This window comes from Hydra vulgaris, chromosome 03, assembly GCF_038396675.1.
Source record: "Hydra vulgaris chromosome 03, alternate assembly HydraT2T_AEP".
In the NCBI taxonomy this organism is placed as follows: Eukaryota; Metazoa; Cnidaria; class Hydrozoa; order Anthoathecata; family Hydridae; genus Hydra; species Hydra vulgaris.
Window position 1 is genome coordinate 60,913,059 of NC_088922.1, and position 23,216 is coordinate 60,936,274.

Below are 23,216 nucleotides of genomic sequence, written 5' to 3' on the forward strand. Positions count from 1 at the left end.
CAAAATAAAATAAAATATTATGATATAATATATTGTCATAAGTTGTATATATATTATATTATTTATTTTATATAAAATAAATAAAATAAAGTATAAATGATTTGGGATCCTTAAAGAGCATTTACTATGAACGGCATCACCGGCGCAGTGGTTCCGGTCATCAGCCAATGAATCCTATGCATAGACCAACTATGGAGAGTTTGCTGGGTCTATCAGTACTTTAACGAGAAATTGTCTCGTATGTATTATTCAATATTTTACAAAACAAAAAAGTTTTTAAACTTCTTTGGGGATTGCATACTTATTTATGTTGCAAAACAACTCAGAGATTTATTATTATTTCCGAGTTTTATAAAAGTTGGAATGACATTAAAATTTAAAGCAACGAAAAGTTTTCTATGAGTGATTAAGATGTGGTTAAGTGGTTAAAGTTTAGGAAGAAATTTACTATATTTATAGGTGCAAAACAATAGTTGGAGGGGAATTTATTTGTATCTCTAGCTATCTGTAGCCTGTTTGAAAAATTAAAGTAATAAAAAAAAAAAAATTCAATTATCTCCTTCTTTTTTCTACAAATACTATCATGGTTGCTACTCCAAGGGTGCTATCATCTCCAGTTCTATTAAATAAAACTCATTCTCGTTTGATTCGTCATTCAGCTAAGTTTTATTTGTTTACCGTATGCAGTAAACAAATTAGACTTTGACAAGACAGAGACAGAAACAGAGAAAAATATATTTATCACTGCATGCTTTAAAGACTTTTCTCATCTGGTTGTTTTCCCCTCACTTTAACCCAACTCTTTTTTATCTTCATGTTTTCCTGACTCTTACAACCTAGAACTTTTCAAATCTTCTGTCAGTTGTTTCCTATAACCCTATTCTTTTTTTTTCCTAGTAATTTCCAACTTAATAGTAGTTGCTATTTTTATCTTTTTTTTAAATTAGAAATAAAAAAATAAAAAAGTTAAAATTTTTTATGTAAACTGTTTTTTAATAATTTTCATCATTCAAATTATAAATGATATCTTTAAAACTGTAAATAATTTTAATTATGTTATTAATTAGTTTCCCTAATCAATTGTACTTATCGACATTTTGAAACTAAACATTTAAAAGTTTTTATATCAATGTAAATTAACATTTAAAATTTTTATACTGTTATCATTACTCTATACAACAATATACAGCATTAGTATATACATGAAACAGCACATCTGTGATATTATATAAATAAAGGAGAGTGGGTTTAAAATATGTATTAAAATAAGCTTATAGACTCGATATATAGCCAAAAGCTAAAATAATCTTCACAAGGTTTAAACATTTTTTTAAAATAAATTAACAATATGTGAACATTGATTTTAAAGATGCCAATATTTATTTAATCTTTAAAAAGTTGTTGCTATGGCAAAAAGTTGTTGCTATGGGATTCTTATACATAAAATTAAAAAAATTTAAAAGTTGCATTTCAAAAAATACATTTTGAATTTAGATTGACTACCTAAATACCAACCCAGTAAGCACGGAACGATTTAAAAACGTTTAAATACGTTTTTTAAACTTTTTAAAAACGTTTTTAGGTTATAATATATAATCTAATCAGATTAAACGATAATGTATAATCTAACATATTCTATAATTTAACAAGTAGATTATTTTTATTCATTTATATAATCTAGTCATTTATGTATTTTGGCTATATTAACTTTTTAACTATATTAAATTTATAAACACATTTTTCCTGGCATCATCTGTCATACTAATTCATATTTATTAAATAAAAAGAGTTGCGTTAAAGTGTATTCGTAGCATGCAGTGCTTAGGCGGCACAAATTTCTTATTAAAAAACATAATTTTGTTTATTTAAGTTTATATAAAGTAATTCTAACCATTGAAATGATAATTTCAAATTACACAAACACACTAAGTGGATTTTCTATGTTTGCTATAGAAAATAAAAATGTGAAAAAGTTTAAAAAGAATATATAATATTGAGAAAAGGTTGAATTTCTTTTTCAGATTTTTGTTAAAAAATCAAAAGATTTTGCAAATGTTTGAAGTATTGCATAGTATATACATATACGTATGTATTAATACATGACATGAACTGAGGTAAACTTAAAGTTTCATTACAGATATATTTTTACAAACAATTATTATAAGCTTCAAACGAAGTCCCAAGAAACCAACTTAAAGAACTTTTTTTTAAAAAAAAAACAAAAAAACGTTAAGTCCTTTTTTTGCAACTTTTTTCATTTAAACTTATTATTAACACAAGTTCTACATAAACTAATATTTTTTAAAAAAGTTATTTTTTAAAAATTTAACAAAGGTAAAGTTTTAAACAATTGAAAACTATAAAAGTATTAATAAAAACATTTTCTTTATTTCTAATTTATTTAAAAAAAAAATTGTTATTGGGATGCAATATCGTGTTTTTTTTTCTTATCAAAAAAAAGTAAGACGATACACATCTTTTGTACATTTTTTTTTTTTTTAATTCTTTAATGTTTTTTTTTTAATTCTTATTTATCACTTTAGTTTATGGGTAAAAATTATAAATTATCATTTTTTTTAGATAATTATTAACCTTTATTAATATAAAATGACTTCGAGTTATATAAACTTTGCTTTTGCATTTGTTTTACTGTTAACAACAACAAAAACGGAATATTTAGGATGCAAAAATCAACATATTGAATTAAATGATGTAGAAAATGCTTCTGTGATAATAGGTGGTTTGTTTCCAGTTCATTACTGGCATCAAAAGTATCAAAAATATGTATTGAATAAACCTGGGCTTTTATGGGTTGAAGCAATGATATTCGCAATTGATGAAATTAATAAAAGCAGTTTTTTGCAAAATAAGAAAGTTGGTTATCGTATTCATGATAGCTGCAATAACATAAGCATTGCAATTGAGTCCGCATTAGAGATTACTCAGGGTTTCACTCCTTATAAAGCAATGGTCGGTAAAGACGCTTGTCAATGTAACTCACTAATCAAAAGAGCTATAGCTTTAGTTGGTGATGCAGCATCTGACACTTCGGTCAATGTGGCAGCCATTTTATCTTCAACCGGGACTACTCAGATTAGCTATTCAGCAACATCAACTGATCTTAATGCTAATTTATATCCTACGTTTTTACGGACAATACTACCTGATAATTTTCAGGCTGTCATGATTGCTGACTTATTATTGCATAATAATTGGACATACGTTAGTATCATTGCATGTGACGATGACTATGGTAGAGTCGGATTTAGCGAACTACTCTCAAGATTACAGGCCATTGGAGTTTGTATTGCAGTTAAAGAGATTTACGATATAAAAGGTGACCCTAACACATACCAAATGAAACTTATTATTAAAAAACTTATAAAGGAAAAAAAAGCAAACATAATTGTTCTTTGGTGTCAAAGACCGGAAGCTCTACGTTTTTTGAAAACTGCTGAATTACTAGATTTATACAACAAAACGTGGATAGCTACAGAAACTTATGGTTTCAGTAACGAGATATATGATATAAATCCGAATGTTGTAAAAGGAATGCTTGGAATAATCCCTTTGCAAGTTTCATTTAAACCTTTCGAAACCAGACTAAAATCTATAACCCCTAATTCGGTATACAAAAATCCATGGATTCAGGAGTATTGGCAAGAATTAAATTGCACCATAAATAACGAAGCTAATTGCTCTAACTTCAGTTTAAACGATCTACCTAAAAGCAAGTATGCTGAAGTAATACATGCAGTTCAGTCAATAGCTATGGGATTACGTTCATTTATTGAAGTTGAAAGTCCCTTGACTATGAAACCGCAAAAACTTTTATCATACATAAAGAACGTCAGTTTTATTGGAATAAATAACTTATCAATATCTTATGACGAACAAGGAAACCCCAGAACAGCAGGTTATTCTATTACGAACTTAAAACAAAATGATAATAAAAAATTGTTCTGGGAAGTTGTAGCGTCTTGGGATTATTCGTCGCGAAAAATAAAATTAATTTCCGATAAGCAAATAATATATTCTGGAGGTTCAGCAATTTCGCCATTTTCATCCTGTAAAGAAAAATGTAAACCAGGATATTTCGCACTTTCATTTGAAAGTTCATGTTGTTGGGAATGTGTGAGATGTGCAAATGATAGTATACAGCCTATATTCGGACAAGGTAATTGTTCTAGTTGTACTGGAAACAAAATACCGAACATGATGAGAACAAAATGCGTTATACCAAAACAAATATATATTATGGCAGATAGCAAAGAAGGTGTTTGTTTGATACTTTTTTCTGCTATTGTATTGCTGTTAGCTTTTTTTTCTGCGGGTTCATTTCTTAAATATAAAGAAACTCCTATTGTAAAAGCTTCAAACATAAACCTATCTTTAATGCAGCTTCTAAGTATAATGTTTACTTTAATGCTACCATTCTTTTGTATTCAAAAGGTGACTACTAAAAGTATATGTAGTGGTCAGTTGACTTATTTTGCGTGCTTCAACTCAATTACAGTTTCAGTGACCTTTATTAAAGCTGATCGTTTGTTAAGAATATTCAATTGCAGTAAATCAGGGCATTTACCGGGTCGTCTAAGAAATACGACCATTGTCCAAACATACTCACAATGTTTTTTGGTATTAATTGCAAAGCAATTCTTGCCAGTTGCTGTTTTAACATTTACGAGTATTGTTTTGTGTATTGCTTTTTTCTTTTCTTTTCCAATTGAAGTAAGCAGTGAATTGACAATCCTGAAAGATGATGACATAAAAATTGAATATTTTTGTGGAGGATATTATGATATAATTTTGTTTTCAGTGATAGCGTATGTAGTATTAATAGCATCTATTTGTGGAGTATATGCTTTTAAAGCACGTAATATGCCTGCTACGCACAACGAAGCGCAATTAACATGCTTAGCCATGTTTCTATTTATGTTATCATGGCTATTATTTATTCCAACATACATGAGTGCAGACGATTATAAACAAAAACTTATAGTTTGGTGTTTTATGTCTAATACATCAACATCGTGCTTCTTTCTTGCTATGTATTCACCAAAACTATATTTTATTTATTTCAAAGCAGATGAAAACACAAATGCAAGGTTTAGAGCTAAAATTACGCAGTTTATATTCACAAATTTAAAAATTGATACGGAAACCGATTTAGCGGATTAGTTTTTTAAGTTTGATTGCATAAAAATATTTATATAACTTATTTATTCAAAATGTAAATAGTATTTAAGGAAACTGAATTATATGAATCAAGCTTCTTGTTAACTAAATTTAGTTTTCTCTAAAAACTTTGATTTTCAATTTTTTAAATTTATAACTATATTTGGTTGCGTTCAGTTTAAAACTTATGACTATTTTCTAGTTGAAATAAAATTATACTGTAACGCATATCTTTAAAATAATAAAGCCTAATTTATGTAAGTAATGTAAAATTTACTCTAAGGTATATACTGTAAAATAAATAATGTAAAATATACTAAAGTAATTTCAAAGTTAGGTATAGTTCTATTAATTTAAGGTATACTCGAGTACTTCAAATGTATTCTTCAAATGTAAACATTCTTCATTTAACTAATTAGATCCGTCACAGGAAAAGTGCCATTTTTAAATTAAAAAGTTGCAAAGAAAGACATATGACCATATGTCTTTCTTTGCATAAAGGTTTATGCACATTATATGATCATAATGTGTATAAACCTTTCATTTATAAACATAAGATATGCTTATACATGAAAGGTTTATGCACATTATGATCAAATTCTTTAAACCCCAACCATATATCAGATAAATATTATTGGTTTTTAAAACTTCTTTAATCTTTGATTAACGATATATATATATATACATATATATATATATATATATATATATATATATATATATATATATATATATATATATATATATATATATATATATATATCATGGCCGCAGACAATTTTTTTAAACTAGGTGGGGGGGGGGAATGTAATGAGGATTTGTTTTTTAACAATAAAGCTTTTCAAGATTCTGTTTTAATTCCAATTTTTATATAGTATAAGACCTTTATATAATATTATAGCTCAAGTAGATGCAGAGCAAAAAGAAAATTTTTAGCAGTAGTAACAAAAGCAAGAGATAGTAATATTAAAGTCAAAACTACTTGAAGTTGAAGTAGTATCTAAAAAAATGCAGTAGTAGTGGTAGTTGCGTGGCTAGCAAGATTTATATTCTTGATAGAAGAGCTTCTACTCTAAAGAGCCTCCACTCTTGCTAGCCATGCAGCTCATTTTAAATGCTTTTTCTTTTTTTATTTTAACATTTCCGCATATTAATATTTACAATAAAACAAATCTTGTTAATAAACAAAAAGAGCTGGAGCAAGCAGAAGACATAAACTGTCTTATAACCAAGCCCCATTTACATTTAAATATTTTCAGTATACAGGAATAAAAAGTAGCTAAGTACATAATACTTAGAAGTATTATGTACTTAGCTACTTAAGTACATAATACTTCTACGGGTGCAATTATCTTAACAACTTCTGAGAAATTCTATTAAAATAAACACATAAATATTTTAATTTCTGTATACTCGGTATACAGGAATAAAAAGTAGCTAAGTACATAATAAGAACTGTAAAGATTGTTAAAGATTAACTTCAACTTGTATGTATAGTAGCTTTTTAACAAAAAATTAAATTAATTTAATTAAAAATTGTAACAAAAGAAAAGTTAATAACTATTGTTTGTATAACTTGTATTATTTATGTGTTTATTTTAAAAGAGGTATTTTAAATCAGGTATGTTAAACTCAACATGGTATGGGACCTCTTTAGCCTAAGAAAATGTTGTGAAAAAAAGTACAGAAGTTTAATTTTGCTTTATTTATTTCACACAATAAGAACACAATAAAAATGAATAAGGAACATTTTGTAATAATAATAACAAACATTATAAAATTTTGGATTTTCCAGAAACTTGACTTCTTATATTCGCTGAAAGCTTAATAAAATCTGGTTTTATGTCTTGGGTTGCTACCACTTTCATTATGGAAGACAAATATTTATCAGTAAGCCTGGACCTCTCAGGGGTTTTATTTCGTTTCATGTGTGAAAAAAGTTGCTCAAAGATAAGTACTGCCAAACATTGCACATATTTGACAAGCAAGTTGAATCACCTTGGTAAATTGATGTGGTAGTAAAAAAGAATAAAACTTGGGTACAACAACATCAGTAAATTGTTATTTGAGAACAGAATCACACTAAAGTTCAATTAATTCCATTTGCAGATCTTCTTCCACTTTTTCAATATCAAAGTTGAATGGTGAGGTGAACAAAGCAAACTTTGGTTTACATTTGTGAACCAAAGTTTGAAACCTTACTCCAAAATCTTGTTTTATATTGTTTATATTTTTTAAGTAGCTGCTGAACATAAAATTTGGGCCTTGCAGCTTTATAGACTTGCACGTCTCAAAATGTACCAGATTTTCTTGTTCGATTTGGTGTTCCCAGAGTAAAAGCTTGGTTTGAAAAGCTCTGAGATTATCAAACATTGTGGTAACCAATTTGTTCTTTCCTTGCGAAATAATTTTCAGATCATTCAGGTGTTTTGTGATATCAACTAGAAAAGCTAAATCTGGAAGAAACTTGTTATTTTTTATATCTGAAATATCTTGCCCTTTTGTTGCTAAAAATTGTAATATTTCAGTTTTCAGATAATTGAATGCTTCAAGTACTTTGTGACATAACCATCGAACTTCAGTGTAATATGGTAAATCCTCATATTCAATGCCATTTTCATTCAACAATAAAACTGACGATAATTTAGTCCTTTTGCTCTTATAAAGTTGACAACATTGCTATTCTTTTAATCACATAATCACATAATCCAGATCACTTGTTTTCCGCATAATACTTCTTAGTGAATAATACAATAAAAATAGCAACATTTTTGATATCTGTACTTTCATCAACAGCAATTGAAAAAGCCTGACCATCCTTGCAGATTTTTTTAAACTGACCTTAAATTTGTTGCTATGTCATTTACACGCTCAGCAATTGTATTTCTTAAAAGGCTTATGTTGTTAAAATCTTTTATTTTTTCAGGACAAAGAATCTTTGCAGTTTCAAATAGGCAGTTTTTGATAAACTCACCTTCAGTGAAAGGTTCGGAATGAAATGCAATTAAGTGTGCCAGATTATAATTTGCTTTGACTACGAGTTCATTTGATTGGTTCACGGAATGAAAAATATTTTGTTGCCTTTTTAGTTTGACTTTTAATTCCTTTAATTTGTCTGTCCTTTTATCTTTTTGATAAACTTCAAATTTTTCCTGGTGAGTTTTATAGTGCCTTTTGATATTGAACTCTTTCGGCACACTTACTTTTTGTTGACAAATCAGACAAATAATTGTTTCTTTAATGCTTTTAAAATGGTATAGCACTTCCCATTTTGACTGAAAAATTCTTTTTTCATTTTCAATTATTCGTTTTCTGCTTACATTTGATTTTGAATGAGACATTTTGATTTTAGTGACATTAACAAAAAACGAAAATAGCTCAATGTTAAACAACAGCTACACGACTGATCTATTAGCCAGGGTGAATAAAAAAAAAGCAGTTGCTTTTCCTCAGCTTTTTTGAAGTAATTGTTCAGCTTTACGATAATAAAAGTTTGAGCAATTTTGATCAAATTTTTGTTCACGTAAAGCTGAGCAATTACTCAGCGTTTTTTGCGTAAATTGCTCAGCTTTACGTAAATAAAAATTTAAGAAACTTTGATTAAATCTTTATCACGTAAAGCAGTACAATTACTCCAAAAACGCTTAGCAAAAACAATACATCGTCATAATTTTTTAATACTTTTTTATGGTTTTAATTTCAGAGTTTCAATTTTAATAAAAAGTTAGAAAATTAATTTAGTATTCAAGTCCTTTTTAATTAAGGAGTTTAGAAAACTATTTGTGATTTTTTTATCGTTGTTTTTAATAAAACATTTTTGAAATGCATGTCGGCAGGCCGCCATACGTAATAAAATGATTAAATGTTGGGGGCCGCCATTAAAGGTCTTGCCGGCCGCATGTGGCCCACGGGTAGCCACTTTGACATGCCTGTTTTAAATTATAGTCTTTTTGTAATAAGAGAGTCTTAGATTTTTTCCTGCACTTATCCAAAGAGATGTTTAAAACATTATTCTTTTTTGTAATAAATTTTGAAAAATGTTTCCATATTAATGGTCCACGGTATTGGATTTGGTAAATGCTTAGTTTTAAATTAGTTTTTAGAACAACAAAGTTATTAATTGAAAATTGAGTAGGATATTTGTTTTCAAATTTCACTAAAAAACGACTTTAAATACAACAGAAGAAAATCCAGGTTTTGATTTAAACATGAATTGTAGAACTTACTTTATATTAGGCTTATAAACACTTATGGCACAAAGTTTTCTTAAAAGAAGTTTGCAATGAAAAGTTCTGTGTGCACCAAATACAATCTTGCATGCGTGTTTTTATTTATTATTATTATTTTTTAATTTACCATAATTCGTATGATACCATACAATATTGCAGTAGGAGATAAAACCATGAATAAATGAGAAGTTTTTTTCAAGGATGCAGTGTTGAGAAATTGTTTAGTTTTGAGATTTTATTTTTAATATATTTAAATGTGGTTTGCATGACAAATTTTTAACTAGTATTACTCCTAGAAAATTAACGATTGGTTCCCTTTTAATATTGTTTTATTGATTAGGAGATTGGGTAATTTTAGTGGAACATCATCACTTTTGCTATGTTTGTAGAATAAAATAAATTTAGTTTTTTCTAAATTCAATGAAAGTCTGTTACTTGTAAACCACTTTTTATTTTTTGAATAGTTCTTTATTGAATATATTAAAGAGAACTTTTATGCCTTTGTTGGAATAAAATAGATTGGAGTTGTCTGCAAACAATATGACATTTAAAATATTTGATGCTAAGTATAAATCATTTATATATAACAAAAATAATAATCGACCTAAGATTGAACTTTGGGGGCACACCACATGTAATGTGTTTTTATTTTTCATTTTTTTCATAAGCAATTCATGTTAACCTGTTTGCATGATAATCTTTAAAACAAAGTAAGTTTTTATAAAAATCAAACTTATTTAAATGTTATTTATGCATTTCTTAGTTTCAAACTAAAAAAAGATTTAAAAAAAACTTGTTTTAACTGTAGTAACATTACATATAAGTTTTTTTTACTTTAGTGATGTTTGTTTTAAAAATAATGACATAAAATTTTTCTTTAATATATTTATAAGGAACTATTCAAAATGAAAGACTGGTTTACAAGCAACAGACTTTCATCGAATTTAGAATTTATTACCAACTTCTCTTTTTTATTTTTCATTTTTATTACCGACTTCTCTTAGCACTCCCTCTAATAGAGGCAGTGCTGAGAGAAGTTAAAAAGAGTTCTAGCATAGAAAGAAGTGCCATTTTTATTTTCCCCTTTCAACCATTCCATTAAACATTTAAGGCGCCTCGCTTCTGCACCAAAAAATTTCCGTTTTTAAGACATATCACTGAAAGAAATCATAGGAAAAACTTATATGTAATGTGACAATTATAACAAATTTTTTTAAAATCCAGTTTGAAACTAAAAAATGCATTAATAACATTTAAATACTTTAAATAATGCAAATACAAACGTTTTTAGAAAAAGCCCGTCATCGTTTTCTTATGCAAACTGATATATAAATTATCTAATAATATTTAATTTGAAATATTATATTCTTGAAAGATTTTTTTAAGCTCGAAAACAACTCAAAATAAATCACAAAACAAAAAAAACAAAAAAAATAAAATACAACAGTGTAAAAAAAATCATGAGTTCAATACAATGACTACTATATGGGGTCGTCCATAAATTGCGTCACACTCTAAGATGAGGGGGTTTGTGTTTTGTGACGACTCCATACAGAATATGTTACTAAAGAGTTACGAAGTTGTGACGAGGGATGGAGCGGGGAAGGGGTTGAATACTTTTTATAAATATTTTCGAATTATTTATAATTATATTTATAGAACTGCAACAAACAGAAAAAGTGAAAAGCCCAAAAAAAAAAAAAAAAAAGCCACCAGTTCTCTTTTATGTGTAATTTATTTTAGAGTAAAACACCCATTATTCGCTAAGCTACCTAGTCTTTTCCGCCTAGCCACTAAAAAACATGCAGAGCAAAAACCAATTGTTGGAAAGTTTCGAAATCGTATCTAAAAATACAACAAAAATACAAAAATCCTTATTGCTTAATGTAAATGTATTATTGTTTTTTTAGTGTTAGCCTTTTGGTATTTCGTTGTATTTACTATTTTTATCTGCCTATTTTCTCTCCCGCCTTGCTTTTGCTTTTTAATGAAAGCCAATATAACTAGCCCAGTTTTCATATCGCACCTGCAAAAATGAGTGAAACAAGCTATATATGTTGCTATATATTTGCAAATATACTGCTAAAAAAAAGCAACGTACATTTAATGAACATATTTGAAAACTGCATTCTGCTTATTTTGATTAAAAAGTAGATATAGCTGCTTGGGCACTACAATATTGCTGCACTAGCTGTTCTTTACGACTAAGCAAAGGGTTAAATACTGTCTACCCTAAGCCACTTGGTATTTCTATGGTTTGGCGTGAGCTACAAAATCATTTCAATGGCTGTTATTTTTGCTAAATAACAGCCATTGAAATGATTAAAAACTAGAAATGTATTATACTCAATCCGCTTCTCGTTAAATACCACACTCAGATTCAATTTCAGTACCCAAGAAACCTGGTTAAAAGCTTGAAGAAATATACACAGACGCCAAAGAAACAGTTGACAATATATGCATTGTACATAAAGTTAACAACTTTCTTCCATGAGTATCGGATTAAATATAAATATATATTAAGGGCATCATGTTTTTGATTGATTGATACAAAGAAGTATATTTTATTTGTATTTTTATTTTATATGCTATTGAGGAAATTATTTTATAAATTAATTACCCTTAATTCAACATTGGCGTAATCGTAAAATTTAACCCCAAATTTACCTAATAATTGCTTTGACAAAAATTGATGATATCCACGTTAATGTATATTTGATTGCCTTCAAAACAATACGCTTCCTCTGTGTATTGTTATTAAGAAAACTAATTAAAAAATACTTAGATAACAGCTTGGAAAAAAGCAATGACACCGAGTAACATTGCATCTGGGTTCAAGTCGTATGGAATTTATCCATTTAACCTCAGGCTATTCCTAGTGATACAGATTAGCCAAACTATCTTCACCCAGTTAAGGATATTTCAGCTATTTCAACAGTTGATAACATTTCAATACCTGGTGCAGTTAATGATCAAGGTGTTGAAAATGTTTTGTACAATAGTACCGGTGAATCAATGATTGGCATAAACGAGAATGAAAATCTGAATGTACATGAGAGTGCCGCAGATAGTGGACTTCTTATCAATGTTAATAATGTCATGACTCAGGATACATCATAATGTTTACAAATAATAGAAACTGAAACGAATTCTGCTCAGTTAACAAGCTACAACTATCTGTTTGAAAACTGCTTTGATCTTGCTTGCGACAACGAGTTTGTGACCTGGTGTGCACTAAAACGATTAGTTCTCAACAACATGTCAAAAAATATATCTGAACATCAAAATCAAGCATTAACAAAAGAAACAGAAGTTACTGAAATCAATTGTTCTTCGGTTAGTATTAGAGTATTTTATTTTTGCTAGTACTACTATACAATAAAAATCATTATTTAAAACTTTAGCTAGCAACTTTGATGCTCTCATTTTATGTACAAATTGATAAAAGTTCCAAATGAAGTATACAATTTACTAACTTGCATTTCAATAGTATAGTAATAGAATTCCAATCATCAATTGTTCAAGAAAATAATTTTTCAGACTTCGATGCTTCTATGGACGCTGGAAAGGTTGCTACTCTTCTAGAACAGTTACAAAGTGGTACTGAAGAAAATAACGCAATTCACAGTTTGCTACAAAGTCCATGGATAACTTTCATGTTTAAAATACTAAAAATAATTGACAAAAGTATATGTAATTGTTAGACGTTTTTAGCACAGATGGCTTCGAGAAATAGGATTATAAATGATCCAAATGAAGCTCTTCAAACCCTTGATGAAATGGACGGTGTTAGTGATTTGTCTTCTGAGTCTTCAGAGTCTGATGACAGCGAATTCCAAGAGCATAAAATTAATATTTGCTTAACAACAACTCCATTGACAATGGCATTGTCAGCAAATCGGTCATCATCATCAGAAATAATTTCACTTTAATTATCTGAAGAATATGATTGTTCCAAAGATGATTCAACTGAAAAAATAGATACGGATTTTTCTATTATTAATTCAGGAACTAATAATAATAAAGGACTCTATACAATATAATTTGCTGATAACAATGGTACTGTATATAATAAAGAAAAATCCGTAAACAACAAACGAGTAAACAACTTCATGCCATTAAGACTAAGAAGCCTAATATTAGTAAAGATAATAGAGAAATGAAAAATATTAAAATTATTAGAACTATTATTCCATTTATGGCAACACCAGGACCAACATTTCGAAGATCTGCTTTACTTAATTGTGATGGAAATATCAAACCAATCCATCCCTTTGAATTGTTCTTTGATAATGCTTTAATACAAAAACTTGTCGCTGGAACAAATAACTACCATTCAAGAAGGTTACAATCTTTTCCTACAAAGCATAGAATGGTATGGGTTGATGTTACGTCAAATGATATCAAAGTATTTATAGCAATCTGTTTAGCCATGGGAATAATAAAACTTCCTCGTATCCATGATTACTGGAGACAAAAATAATGGATTTTTGCTATTTCATCTTTTAATAAAGTAATGTCTTGTGATCGATTTAGACAAATTCACCGTTACCTTCAATTTTTCAGCGAGACAGTTGCAATACCAATGGGTAAGGAAGGTTACGACAAACTTTTCAAGGTACGTATGTTGCTAGATGACCTCTGTCCTGATTTCAGAAACCTTTATTAACCAAAAAGAGAGATTTGTATTAATGAGAGTATGATACCTTTTAAGGAAAGAATCTCTTTACGACAATTTATTCAAAGCAAACCTACAAGATTTGGATTAAAAGCTTGGGTAATGGCAGAGTCAGCTACCGGGTACATATACCGGGTGGTGTAGATTAAGCAGACAAAATCATGAAGTATTATAATTGTAGAAGAAAATCAAGTAAATGGTAAATGGCAAATCTTTTACCACCTAATGGAAATACGTGTTCATAATGCATTTGTATTTGAGTCTTGGTTTACTGACCAGCGTGTCCGCAGTCATCAAAGTTTTCGTGAGGAACTTATTGATCAATTAATAGGAAATACTAGATCTAAGAATAGTGGAAGACCTATTAATTCAAATGAACACATTACACTACAACATAAAAATGTTGGAGTTCATAAATCTTTGGTAAACTATAAGCCAAGAGATTGCAAAAATTGTTCTGAACATGTTCGAAAAACTACTTTAGTTGGTCAGTCCCAGCGCCATTCAAAGGGTATATGTAGATCACGTGTTTTTTGTTCATTTTGCAATGTCTATTTATGCCTTGATTCAGTCTCTAATTGTTGGAATATGTGGCATTCATAGTTTTATTTTTCAAAACTATATATATATATATTTGCTTGTGTTGACTAAATATAATAAATAAAATAGCTTGAAAAATCTTGTCTTTGCTTTAAACAAAGTGTGGGCTTATTATTTTCTACTTATCTAAATAAAAAAAGTATCCCATCAAATTAGTTACTTTTCCTTATAGGTATTTTTAATATTTTTATTGAAAAACAAAATTAGGTAAAAAAAAAAAAAAAGAAAACGGACGTCACCATAGAAAAATATTATTTATTTATTTTCTAATTATCTATATTAGAAAAGTAACCCATTAAATGAAAACTGAATAAATTTTGCACCGTTTTACAAGCATTTAATCACTTCTAAAAAAATATAGCTAGCTAATAGAAAGGCTTAATTAGCAAATATTTAAAATTTGCTATGCTTCTTTATCAAAATGAAATAATGTAGACGTCATCAGTTTAATTTTTTTACTTTTTTAATTTAATTTTTGGATTCTAAATTTTGCCTACTTTCCAATGATATATCCTTTGTTTAACGTATTTTGTAAGAAAACCCATCTATTTAAGTGTTTACGTGGCATAGTATTGCGCTTTTTAAATCGCCTAAATAAATTCCGGCACGAAAGGGTTAAGCACCAACTCAACGTACAGTTTTTTTTGTCAACGTTGATTTAACGTTGAAATAACGTTAAATAAACAACGTTTAAACCGTAACGTTGTTTTAACGTTGTGACATAGTTGAACAACGTTGAAACAACGCTTCAACCAAATTTCAACGTTGAAACAGTAGAGATGCCGGCTGGGTTATTTGCGTACATTCTTAAACTCTAAAAATATGTTGCGGAAGCATGTTTACGTAGTTGAGGATATTAACAATGACTTACTTAACCATGCTTTAAATAGTGAAGCAAAAACTTTTATTGGTATTCTTCTCGAATACAACCTTATCCCAACTATAAACAAAGCAACAAGAGTAACCAAAAGATCATCGACATCACTAGATAATGTAATAACTAACATTACTTGATAATATCAACGTTACTTGATAACGTAATAACCAACAATTTTCATAATAGCCGTTATAAAACTGGTGTAATCAGGACTGACTTAACTGATCATTTCCCTATATTTCTTATTACTGATAATGTTACTTTAAATAATGATACCCTCAAATCAACAGTATTCATGAGACAAATCAATGAAAGCTCCATGAGCCAATTTAAAGAATTATTAAGTTATTACGTCGATTGGAATCTTATACTGCAATCCCACGATGTTATTAATGCTTATGATTTATTTCTAAACCAATTTTTCAAAATGCATGAAAAGGCATTTCCTTTAGAAGCAAAAGGAATAAATTCAAAGTCATTTAAATCCCCGTGGATGACCAAACCCCTTCTAAAATCATCAAAGAAAAAACAGAAATCGTATGATAAATATTTAAAAAATAAAATTTATAAAAATGAAATTAATTACTAACATTATAAAAACTTATCAAACTAACAAAACAATCAAAAGTTAATTATTACGCTAAGTTACTAGAAAAAAAAAGGAAACACTCCAAAAATTTAAAAAGTTATTAGAGATTTAATTAGGAAGAAAAAAAATCCAAAAAACAACTTACCCCAAAAACTTATTATTGATGGAAAACTAGTCACTCAGGCAGCCACTAATTAAAGTTGGAAGTTACTAAAAGAAAAAAGAAGATTGTAGAGCAAGATAACGATTGACGGACGACTTAAAGGATTGCAAATTATATGAATCAGGAAAGCAGTATGAAGGAATCGAATTCCAAAGAACTGATATTCGAGGAAAAAACTAGACAAATAAGTGTTTTTGGAGCACTTAGGAACAGTCATAGAAAAAGGATGACACTTAATTGAATGACGAGTAACACGAGAATGAATTTTAGTAGATGGTACAAGAGACGCTAGCTCTTTAGAGCAATGCCCATTATAGTATTTGTAGAAAAGAGAAAGAGAAGCAACATTACGACAATGTGACAATGGTTGGAGGTTGGCTGCAAGAGAAGGTCCAACTATGTTTACAATGCGTTTTTGCACCTTGTCTAAAAGAAAAAGGGAATCATTGAAAGAACCGCCCCAGATATGGCAATAGTATTCCATACAAGGCCGGATTTGAGATTTATAGAGATAGAGAATAGAATCCGAAGTAAGAAAGTGACGAGCTCGATAAAGAGATGCAACCTTAGCAGATGCTAATTTTGCAACTGATTTAATATATGGTTTCCAAGAAAGATTGGAAGTAAGAGTTAATCCTAGAAGATGAAGAGTAGATGACTCATCGAGTACATCACCGTTCATAAATATAAGAAGATCTAAATTATTGCGATAACGATTGGCTGAATAAAATTGAGTTATATCTGAATTGAAGTTCACCAGCCACTGTGAGCCCCATTCTGTAGCTGAAGTGAAATTATTTTCAAGCTCAAATGCCCTCTCCAAGTAATCAGAGGGTGTTGGTTTTTTATCACGACAAGAATAAATGGTAGTGTCATCAGCTAACAATGCCACCTTAAATGAGAGAATATCTGGAAGATCGTTAATGTAAATTAAAAAGAGTATAGGGCCAAGGATAGAACCTTGAGGAACCCCTGAAGTTACAGAATAAGAAGAAGAGTGTTGTCCATCGAGGACAACTTTTATGCTACGATTGGAAAGGAAAGATTCAATGATCTTAAAAATGTTGCCGGATACACCATAAGAAGGAAGCTTATGAAGAAGACCAGCATGCCAAACTTTATCAAAAGCTTTTGAAATGTCAAGAGCGATGGCCTTAACCTCTCCACCTATATCTAATGCACGATAAAATCTATCAGTTATTACTGTTAGCAAATCAGATGTAGAACGCGAAGATCGAAATCCATACTGATGGTCAGAAAGTAAGTTATTAGATTCAAGATGAGAAATTAAGTGTTTGTTAATTAAAGACTCAAAAACCTTGCTTATGATAGGAAGAAGACTAATGGGACGGTTGTTTGACGAATCAGATTGCTCTCCAGAAATTTTGAAGATAGGAATAACAGATGCCGCTTTCCAGCAGGCTGGAAAATAAGACTCTGATAAGCACTTGTTGAATAGTTTTGAGAGTATAGACGACAGCTCCGGAGAACACTTCTGCAAGACTATAACAGGTATGTTGTCCGGGCCACAAGTTGTAGAAGAGTCTAAGCAGGAAATCACTTTAGATACAAAAGCTGGAGTGATATTAATGTCGAGCAATGGATCAACCTTTTTGTTGGCTATATCAGGTAGAACGCAACTAGTGGAATCAAGAGATGATATTGATGAAAAGTTTTTAGCAAACAATTCAGCTTTGTCTTTTGGTGAGGTGACAAAGTCTGAACCATACAAGAGAGGTGGAATTAAAGATTTTCCCTTATTATTGATATTATTAAAGATTCTCCAGAAGTCACGAGAGCCTAATTTTTGAGATGAGATACGAGATTTCATGACCTGAGAATATCGGGTTTTGGCGTTAGACAAAACTTTTTTAAAATGGTTTCTAGCAGTAATAAACAGATATCTGTTTTCTGGAGAATCGTTTTGCTGATAAATATGGAAGTAACGGTTTCGATTGGCAATCGCAGCAGCACAGTGTGAGGAAAACCATGGAGGAGAGCGAGGCTTGACCTGGAATCGCAGAGAGAGAACAAAGGATTTAAAGCCAGCCTGAATCCACGATGTTATGTAAAAAGCACACTTGTCGAAAGGAAGACAAAAGATTTCTACCCATGGGCTATCACAAAGAAAATCACGGAAAGAATCCCAGTCAACTTTAATGTTAACTTTTGTTGTAAGAGGTTCGATAATAGGGGGATTTGGGTGATGGAGAAGAATAAGATATTAGTTTTAAAGAGATCAAACTGTGATCAGAGGAACCTAAGGGTGAATGTGGAGAAACTGAGCACTGACTAGGATCAGAAACAAGACATAAGTCGAGTAGAGAAGGTAAATGATTCGGGTTGTCAAGAAAGTGAGTTGGAAAGTTGACTATTTGAGTTAGGGTTTGAGAAAGGCAAAAGTTGTGGGCTTTAATGCCTGCAGAGTCACTGACACTTGAGCCAAGCTATTCAGAGTGGTGAGCATTAAAGTCACCGACAACAACTATATTAGCTGATTGATAAAGAGAGAGAACTTGGTCAATATGATCAGAAATAACGTCAAAAAGTGTGCAGTCTTGAGATGAAGGAGAGCGATTTAAAACAAAGAGAAAAGCAATAGAGTGAAGTGATGCTAAACAAAAGCACATAAAAGAATAGTCTGTGGTTTCAAACCTAGTTTCACGACAAATGGGTGAATTCTTACGAATGTAAATGCCCAGGCCAATCATGTGACTATTGGAGTCTTTACGAATTAAGGAAGATAACCATCAACACCAAGATCAAAAGATGAGACAGCTGAACTCAAATTAATCTCACAAAGAGCAAGTAGGTTTGTTGAAATTTGCAAGAGATAAGACTCAACAGAAGAAAAGTTACTTCGAAGACCACGAATATTAGTGAATGATATGTTTAGAGAACTTGGTGATGATGATGGTTTTTTGTGTTTTATAATTTTTGTGACTTTATTCATTTTTAAATTAGATTGAAGAACTTGACTCAAAGCCTAGATAGTACTCAGAACACCGTTTAATAGCCCAAGCAATCGCCTCATTACTACTAATAAACCCTAAGCCGTAATAAAGGGCTCCAAATGTGGCCTCCACAATGCACACCAAAAGTATAAACATGGACACCATCCATGTGCAACATGGCACTGTTAATACTTTGATATTTTTTAGCTGTTGATGGAATCAGCCTCTCTGAGAGCTACCACAGAGTTTGGGAAACCTGACTACCAGCGGGCCTCAGAACCATAAAACTGAGTTTTAGAGCTGTACCTCATTGGGAGATAATAGAATGAGTTGCCACAAGCAAAACCCATGCATTGAGTCGAGAATATCCAGCGTTCAACATCCTAAACTGGAAACAATGTATTAAAAATACATCTGCGCTAGCCTAATAGATGAAGAAGGGATGCAAGGCTGGTCAACAGATAGAATCTGTTTACCCCTTGAAGTTATTATTGAGAAATGAAACAGTTCTTCCCTGATGTTGGTCCAAACTTAACAGCAAAAATTCCATTTGGACAAAAAAAATTCGATTCATATCTTACTAAGACTGATATAATTATGGACGAACCGGTTATAAATAAAAGTGAACTGCATAATGCTTTTAATAGTCTGAAAAAAAATAAAAGTGCAGGCATAGATCAAATTATTGTTAATGCAATAAAATCTGTTTTATATTATCGAACCCTCGTTTTCCATATTTTTGAACCCTCGTTTTCCATATTTTTAATCTCTCACTTAAATCAGGTCATATTTCAGATAAATTAAAAATTGCAAAAATAACACCGATTTTTAATTTTGGTGATAAGACTGATGTTTCAAACTACAGACCATATTCAGTCTTGCCCTGCTTTTTGAAACTAATTGAACGCTTTATGTATAACAGACTTTATAAATATTTATCTGAAAATAAGATTTTATACTTTAATCAATACGGTTTTAAAAAAAGCCATTCCACTGACTATGCAATAATTGAATTGGTTGAGCATATATCAAATGAGTTTAATAGTGATTGCTATACAATACGGGCTTTTATTTATTTATCTAAAGCCTTTGACACTTTAAACCCTAAGATACTTTTGAAAAAACTAGAAAATTGTGGTAATTATTGTTTTCTGTTGGTTAGGTATGATTTAAACCAAAGTAAATCAAAGTTTACTTTGGTTTAAATCATACCTAACCAACAGAAAACAATTTATACTCAAAGAATCAAAAGACTCGAAAAAAATATAATAACTTGTGGGGTACCCCAAGGTTCTATTTTAGGACCTTTATTATTTTTAATTTATAAAAATGACTAATATTTAGCATCAAAAAGATTCAATACTATTTTATTTGCAGATGACACTAATTAATTTTATTCTCACAAAGATATTGATGTTCATTTTAGAATAGTAAATGAAGAATTAGATAAGATCAATGAGTGGTTTATAAGTAACCGTCTTTCAGTAAATGCAGAGAAATCAAAGTTTATCCTATTCCACAAGCCTAGTAAAACCGTGAGTATTCCTCTTAAATTATCCAATCTTTTAATCAATAGCGTAATAATTAAAAGGGAATGATTACAAACTTTCTGGGAGTGCTTTCAGATGAAAAATTGTCATGGAAATTTCATATTAAATATATTGAAGGTAAAATCTCAAAAAATATTTCCATTTTATATCGAACAAAACCTTTTCTTAATAATGAGTCTTTAAAAAATCTTTATTTTTCGTTTATACACAGTTATCTTTCATACTATAACGTTGCCTGGGGTAGCACAACTCACACTAAACTAAAGAATATTTATAACAAACAAAAACATGCTTGCAGGATAATATTTGGGGCAACCAGAAATGCACAATGTGAACCTCTCTTACGTCAGCTTGGAGCATTAAATATTTATAAGCTTAATATTCATCAAGTTAAACTATTTATGTTTAAAGCAAAACGTGGGTTATCTCCAGTAACATTTCAATCCTATTTTAATGAAATCTCTCATAAATATCCGACCAAATTTTCAGAGAATAACTTTGTCGTTCCAATAATACATCTTAAATTAGGTTCGTACCAAATTCAATATCGGGGACCTTTTGTTTGGAAAAATTTTTATCCAATTTTCAATGAAAAACAAAACTTCGTTTTAAATTGCACTTTGGAAAATTTTAAGGCGAATTTAGAACGGCGTTTGCTAAACATGGACTTTGGTATATTAGATTTTAAATATCTTTTTTAATATCTTTTTTGGCAATTCAAAAAGGTTTGAATTAAATCACTAAAAATAATCAGTTAAACTTTTGCATTTTCTTTAGCTTTTGTTACTATTGGTTTACAAACCATTAGTAACAAACGATATACATAAAAGCAAATCCGCTTTTTTGTTTATGTTTTTGTTGATATTTATTAATCAACCCAAATTCTTATTTTTATTGCATTATTTTTATTAAAACATAACTCTTGTTTGTATGTTATGCATTTTTATACAAAATGATATTTTGTGGATTGATAACTTTCATGATTTTCTCTTGTTTGCGCTTTTTTTATTTTTAAAATTATTTTGCTGAATATTGTTAGCAAAAGATTATTTTATTTATTGCTGAAATTGTATGTATTTATACTGTTTTATTTATCATTTATTACGTATGTAAATTTTAAACACGTTTTAGAGTTTTAATGTAACGGGGCTTAGTGATAAGACAACTTGTCTTCTTCTTGCTCCGGCCAGGATTTTCTATTAATGTAATATCTTTTTTTGTAATTTTTAAAACACGGCAAAATAAATTAATAATAATGCTATTATTAATTGCTAAAAATAAAAGAAAAAGAGAAAATACGGCCTAAATGAAACGATTTTACTTTTGGATTTAAAAATGTGGCTAATCCTCAACTTTTTTCACCGAGCAAGATTGTATTGCCACCTAACAAAACAGAGGCCTCATCAAACAGTTTGTAAAAGTACTTGACAAAGGTTGTGATGCAATAAACTTTTTGAAAACAAAATTCCTGAAATTGTGTTCTGCGAAAGTAAAAAAGGTCATCAAACTACAGTTAAGGCAGTTGCTACTCGATCGGCACTTTAATGACACTCTGACACCGGTTCAAAAAAATAGCATGGCTGTTTTTTCGAAATGCTTGCAATGTTTTTCTTGAACGACATAAACCTGCATATTTGAATCTCTTAGAAAGAATCTGATGAAGAGCTATAAAAGCCTAGGCTGCAGTATGTCATTCAAACTTCACTTTATGGATTATCATCTGAATTTTTTTCCCTGAAAACATGTGTGATGTATCTGATGAGCATGGTAAACAAATCAAGAAATTAGATGGAAGGTCATTATAAAAGAAAATCTTCACCTTCATTATTTACTGAATACTGCTGGACTTTAGTGCCTGATTTAAAGTCCTTTCACAGAAGATCTCACTGAACCCCAAAAATGTGATTAAACATTTTTGGGGTTCAGACAAGACTATTTTACATACGTACTGGTAATATCGCACTCTACATAAATTATATTATTCAATCCAAATATAAGTTTTGTCATCAAAAGACTATTTATGTGATTTGTAAATATATCATAAAAAAGAAAAACAATTTTTAATTTATATTTACACGTTAAACGCTAAAACAAATGCTAAATTCGATTTTCGCTCCCCAAAATTAACAAAGTACAAATGAAACTATTTTCGTAAAAAAATTTCATCAAATTTTATTGGTCAGTGTAAATTAAAGAGAAAACACGATTCATTTAAGTTTTGCATTTTAAGCAATAAAAAGCTGATGGGTTTTTTAAACATTTTATTTCTCAATTGATTCAATAATAAGGTCAATATTTACCAACTTAAGTAAACCTTATGACTAAATTTAAAGTAAATCGAAATTAAAAATATTTTATTTAGAATAAACCATTAAAATAACTAAAAATTGTTTAGAAA

General features: G+C 29.6%; 2 protein-coding genes across 2 annotated transcripts; one reads left to right on the plus strand and one right to left on the minus strand.

Moving 5' to 3' along the window:
* Positions 1-2,584: 2,584 nt before the first annotated feature.
* Positions 2,585-5,283, plus strand: LOC100198468 (extracellular calcium-sensing receptor). Its single transcript, XM_065793896.1, has one exon. It carries the CDS (start codon positions 2,608-2,610, stop codon positions 5,179-5,181), a length of 2,574 nt encoding a protein of 857 aa, XP_065649968.1. The 5' UTR covers positions 2,585-2,607; the 3' UTR covers positions 5,182-5,283.
* A 1,977-nt stretch (positions 5,284-7,260) lies between these two features.
* On the minus strand, positions 7,261-8,519 carry LOC136078811 (general transcription factor II-I repeat domain-containing protein 2-like). The gene is made up of 2 exons (XM_065794623.1): positions 8,046-8,519; positions 7,261-7,836 (listed from the first exon to the last, which is right to left on the minus strand). The coding sequence occupies exons 1-2, from the start codon at positions 8,517-8,519 to the stop codon at positions 7,261-7,263; spliced, it is 1,050 nt and encodes a 349-aa protein (XP_065650695.1).
* Positions 8,520-23,216: the final 14,697 nt, after the last annotated feature.

Excerpts from the sequence above, each read along its gene's own strand:
- LOC100198468 (XM_065793896.1), top strand. The coding sequence starts at position 2,608 with ATGACTTCGAGTTATATAAACTTTGCTTTTGCATTTGTTTTACTGTTA.
- LOC136078811 (XM_065794623.1), bottom strand. The coding sequence starts at position 8,519 with ATGTCTCATTCAAAATCAAATGTAAGCAGAAAACGAATAATTGAAAAT. Across the intron at positions 7,837-8,045 it reads GAAATACAATTGCTGAGCGT|AGCAAAAGGACTAAATTATC; the intron begins GTAAATGACATA and ends CAACTTTATAAG.